The following is a 5000-nucleotide window of genomic DNA, read 5'->3' on the forward strand; positions in this document are numbered from 1 at the left end:
TTGAACTAACCCAGACTAACATTAACCAAGCCTCACCAGACCAATTTAAGTTCAAACTGAGCCAGATTAAGTCAAACCACACTCATGTTCAGCAGAAATTACTGCATGAGTACATGAGTACATGAGTACTCCATCTTTGCCATTGCAGTACTCACAAGCGATGATGTTGCCATAGCGATTCTTGTTGCGGTTCTCATCCTTCTTGGCCGTTTCCCAGGGTGCCGTCTGTCCCTCTGCCAGAGCCTGAACACATGTACACAACAATAGTTTTATATTGAGGTATGAACACATGTACACAACAATAGTTTTATATTGAGGTATGAACACATGTACACAACAATAGTTTTATATTGAGGTATGAACACATGTACACACAACAATAGTTTTATATTGAGATATGAACACATGTACACACAACAATAGTTTTATATTGAGGTATGAACACATGTACACAACAATAGTTTTATATTGAGATATGAACACATGTACACACAATAGTTTTATATTGAGGTATGAACACATGTACACACAATAGTTTTATATTGAGGTATGAACACATGTACACACAACAATAGTTTCATATTGAGGTATGAACACATGTACACAACAATAGTTTCATATTGAGATATGAACACATGTACACAACAATAGTTTTATATTGAGATATGAACACATGTACACACAATAGTTTTATATTGAGGTATGAACACATGTACACACAATAGTTTTATATTGAGATATGAACACATGTACACACAACAATAGTTTCATATTGAGGTATGAACACATGTACACAAAACAATAGTTTTATATTGAGGTATGAACACATGTACACAAAACAATAGTTTTATATTGAGGTATGAACACACTGATATATGCATGCACATATGACCTGATGACCAGAACTAGTACACATGTGAAGTTAAACCAGTACATTATTAATAAGAATTGTTATTATTTAATGAGCCAGCTGGGGCAGTGAGTTACTGCTGAAACAGAAGACCGCAGAGCTTACAAGCAAATGTGATTCACCTTTTAGAAGGTAAAAGGAAGGCCCTACTGAATGTCCATCATGTTACACCTTCTAGCATGTGAACACTGAAGTTATGGCAACAAATACTGAGATGGCAGAAATCCCAGATTCATCAATGCCAATCAGGTGAGTTCTATCCTTTGGCCAGGTAACTCTGGGACACTCCGACAGGCTGGGAGGGAAACAGAACCATCCAACTTTGTTGGCAGGGGTGAAGTGTCTGCCAACAAAGCGCTTGAGCTCCGACTCTGAATTAAAAAGCAGCCAGCAGCGAGAGCAACAGTGGGAGTCTGGATGTCTGAAGAGACGCAGGTAAGTTTGGGTGAGTTGGTTTGGTCTGAAAGAGAATGTTGTTGAAGGAGAGAAGACAGATTGTCCTCTCGCTCCTGCTGTGATGACAGGAATAGAAAGGACTAATTGTTCATGTGTGTGTGTTCATACCTCACTCTTTCATCTATAATGTAGGTAGTTGTGAGTGTACTAAAATAATATACTATATGTGTATATAATAGCAATATATATATGTGTGTGTGTGTGTGTGTGTGTGTGTGTGTGTGTGTGTTAGGGCAACAACCCAACTCTCAAAGGTCGCCATATGGGACATTTCAAACCATCACACTGGAGGAGGTCTCACACACACACACACACACATACACACACACACACACACACACACACACACACACACACACACACACACACTATACTATACAAATGCACTGTGACAGACAAACAGACACCTAAATGTATCGCTCCATCAAGCAGAAAATGGATTCCTTTTAAGTGGCATATGGGCTCGAGTGCGTGTGTGGTTTTATTTATGTATATGTGTGTGTGTGTGTGTGTGTGTGTGTGTGTGTGTGTGTGTGTGTGTGTTCATATACTGTATGTTTACATTTTCTCTGTTTCATACATTCATTTCTGAAAAATATGCAGAAAATTGTTTTTAGACATTCTAGGTAGGAGGTTTCTGTATGTGTGATGGTGTGTGTATGTGTGTGTGTGTGTGTGTGTGTGTGTGTGTGTGTGTGTGTGTGTGCGTGCGTGTGTTCAGTTGCATAAGGCTTGCGTTGGCTGAACCTGAAATAAAAGAAAATGAAGACAGTGCTAATAAAAGTCCTGGTCTGTCCTCTCTGTGGTGTTTTGGGGATTATTGAGGGTCTAAATAAAACTATAAAACACAGACGAAGAGAAACACACTGAGCCTCATTTGAGTCAGGGAGTGGGTTTGTTTCAATTTAAAAGCTCTCAACCAGATTGAAATGTGGTGGAATTACAGCAAGTTTGTTTGACACACGAAATGTGTTTCACAGAATGTTATCTGAAGTAACTTTTGTATTCATTTCAATGTACTGACAGTGAAACAACAGCTGAGTTGTTTCTTCAATCCTTTAAAGCAGTGTGATGTTCTTAGAGTGCAAACTAAAGTAAAGTACTGACGACTGTGCACTACTAAATGTTGGACATCTGTATCTGATGTTTGTGTCCAGCAGGAGACGCCTTAACAAGTGAGCTTAACTACAACAAAGAGCTTTTGTGGCCTAAACTCACGCGATAAAAAAAAAGCTTCAACGGGATGATGTAATGCAGAGACAACCTTCTGATCACACACATCCAGAAAATATCATGTTATCTGAAGACGTTGAAAAGTGGCAGAAAGAACAAATGGACGTTCCTTTTCCTTCATGTTGCCTGTTTGTTCTGTTAAAGGCTACTAAACAGAGGCCACATGTTAACCTGAACAACCGGAGTAGAATTCATCTCGATACAGAACATGTCCTCCCAGCTGGCTGCCGTTGGTGTTAATGGGGTTAATGGTGTTAATGGGATTCAACACTGGAGGTCACATCACACACAGGAAGGGACAAGAAGACACCATATGGGGTCTCAAACACACACACAAACACACACACACACACACACACACACACCAAAATGCTCATGGACTGAACTGTAAAAGCATTTTTTTCTAACCTGACTGGGAAAAACCAGACATTAAAAGAATATATGTTTAGTTTGTGTGTGTGTGTTTGTCTCTCGGTTCGTCTTTCTTCATTAGCTGTTAGTGACAGCTGACACTTCTAATAAAGCTTCCATTCTCTGTCTCTGTCGCACACAGACGAGGGAATAAATCACATTTACTCTCCCCTGAAACACATCAGTGGGTTAAACCAAAATGACAAGAATCAAATGAAAATATGATGTACGGCAGCACGGAGGGACATTTTTCAGCACAGATGGCGAGTTGGTGAATTAGAAGCAGACTCTTCCTCGAGTCTTTTCACAGATTCATTCAGCAAAAGAAGGAAGAAGAATCTGGTACGTGTAAAAAAAAAAAATGAATGAATGTGAGGGAATGAGGATTTGGTAGGAAAATGATTCAATGACAAAGAATGAGTCTAAAAATGTTTGAAAGACAAAACAAGAGAGCAGAGGGCTGAAGGCTGAAGAAGACAGAAAGACGGGATGAAGGGTTAAGAAACAGGAAAAGAGGGAGAGAGTGAGAATTACAGAGTGAAACAAAGCGCTGACAAAGTAAAAGGAAGATTGAAGCAAAGAGAGCCAGTGATAGTTGATGAACACAGACAGAGAAAACTCAATAAATCTGGTGATGTTATGAAACCAAGAAAGACAGAAAGTAACAGGAGGAACTGGGGAGAACAGAAAGTTTGTTTTACCGATCATGAATATTGATGTGGTAAAGAGTTAATAATTGATTTATGAAACCAAATCCAATCCTACAATCGCTCGCAATCGCGCAAATACTGCACAACTGGAGAGAGACATCAGGGAAATATGGACGCATTTGTGACACACATATTCATAAAAGAACGTCCTTCTCTCTCTGACTCACTGCTTTGCCAGCCGTTACTTTGAAACATCCAGGGGTCACTCACACATTTTATTCCACTTATTCTCTGGACCTTTGGCCGAACTAACGGCTGCTGTGATGTTGTCGATCTGATAATTGGCGCTTCTCTTACTGTTGCTCTCATTGAGGCTTGCCCTCTTTGTGTGCGTTTGTCTAACGTTAATCACCTCGTACTCCTCCTTGAAGCCATAACCCTGGCCACATTTCATCTGGGTGATGTGTTGGAGGAGGTCTGCCACTCGGATCGCTGGCTGAAACTGACCCGCCTGGAACTGACCTGCAGGAACAGAAACATGTTACAGAGAAAGAGACAGAAGGAGGTGACTATATTAAAACAGAGCCAGTGAGTATGCTGGAGGGAGAGATGGGAATAAAAGGATCTTGAAATGATTTCTAATCAGTCTGAAATAACCAACGTATGCTCTCTGATTGAACTAGCTGACATAGCAAAGTAAATGTTAATAAGCCCGTCTTTTATTATCTATCATTATAACTACGTGTCTAATGGTAGCTGGCAACATGACGTAATAAAGTAGCTAAAGGTGTGTGCTAACTAACCAACTCAACCACCAGCCTGTGCTGTGAGATCAATGCACTGCTTCAAACTGTGAATGATCACTTTTCTGTTAGAAAACAGCTTCAGTTCCATGATATTAGCTCCAACTAATGGATTAATGGAAAACACTTGACTGGCAACCTTCCTGCATGGCTGACTAGTTAACTGGCTAACTAATAAAGTAACTGAACTATTCATGGCTGACTATCGACATGCCTAGTTAGCTTACTGACTAATTGACTGGCTAACTGACTAACTAGCTAACTTGCTAACTGACAGACTAACTGACTCACTAGCTAACTAACCTACTAGTTGACACAGTGCCCTACAGCTAGCTGGTTGGGTGCACATACCACTGTGGTAGGAGAGCTCCACCGACTCACTGACTAACTAGCTAACTAACTTACTAACTGACAGACTAACTGACTAACTAGCTAACTTAGCAACTGACTCACTAGCTAACTAACCTACTAGCCGACACAGTGCCCTACAGCTAGCTGGTTGGGTGCACATACCACTCTGGCAGGAGAGCTCCACCG

The 5000-nt window shown here is 40.4% G+C and overlaps 1 protein-coding gene across 12 annotated transcripts in view; it reads right to left on the minus strand.

Moving 5' to 3' along the window:
* Positions 1-5000, minus strand: part of ptprt (protein tyrosine phosphatase receptor type T) — a 204831-nt gene that overhangs the window by 40045 nt on the left and 159786 nt on the right. For all 12 annotated transcript variants that reach the window (XM_068722019.1, XM_068722016.1, XM_068722018.1 and 9 more), the window contains 2 exons: positions 4073-4182; positions 156-243 (listed from right to left, as the gene is read on the minus strand). In XM_068722019.1, the coding sequence (XP_068578120.1) occupies positions 156-243; positions 4073-4182 (198 nt within the window). The remainder of the gene's footprint in view (positions 1-155; positions 244-4072; positions 4183-5000) is intronic.

This window comes from Cebidichthys violaceus, unplaced genomic scaffold (genome assembly GCF_023349555.1).
Source record: "Cebidichthys violaceus isolate CVI_PGR_0920_01 unplaced genomic scaffold, fCebVio1.0.p SCAF_29, whole genome shotgun sequence".
Lineage (NCBI taxonomy): Eukaryota > Metazoa > Chordata > Actinopteri > Perciformes > Stichaeidae > Cebidichthys > Cebidichthys violaceus.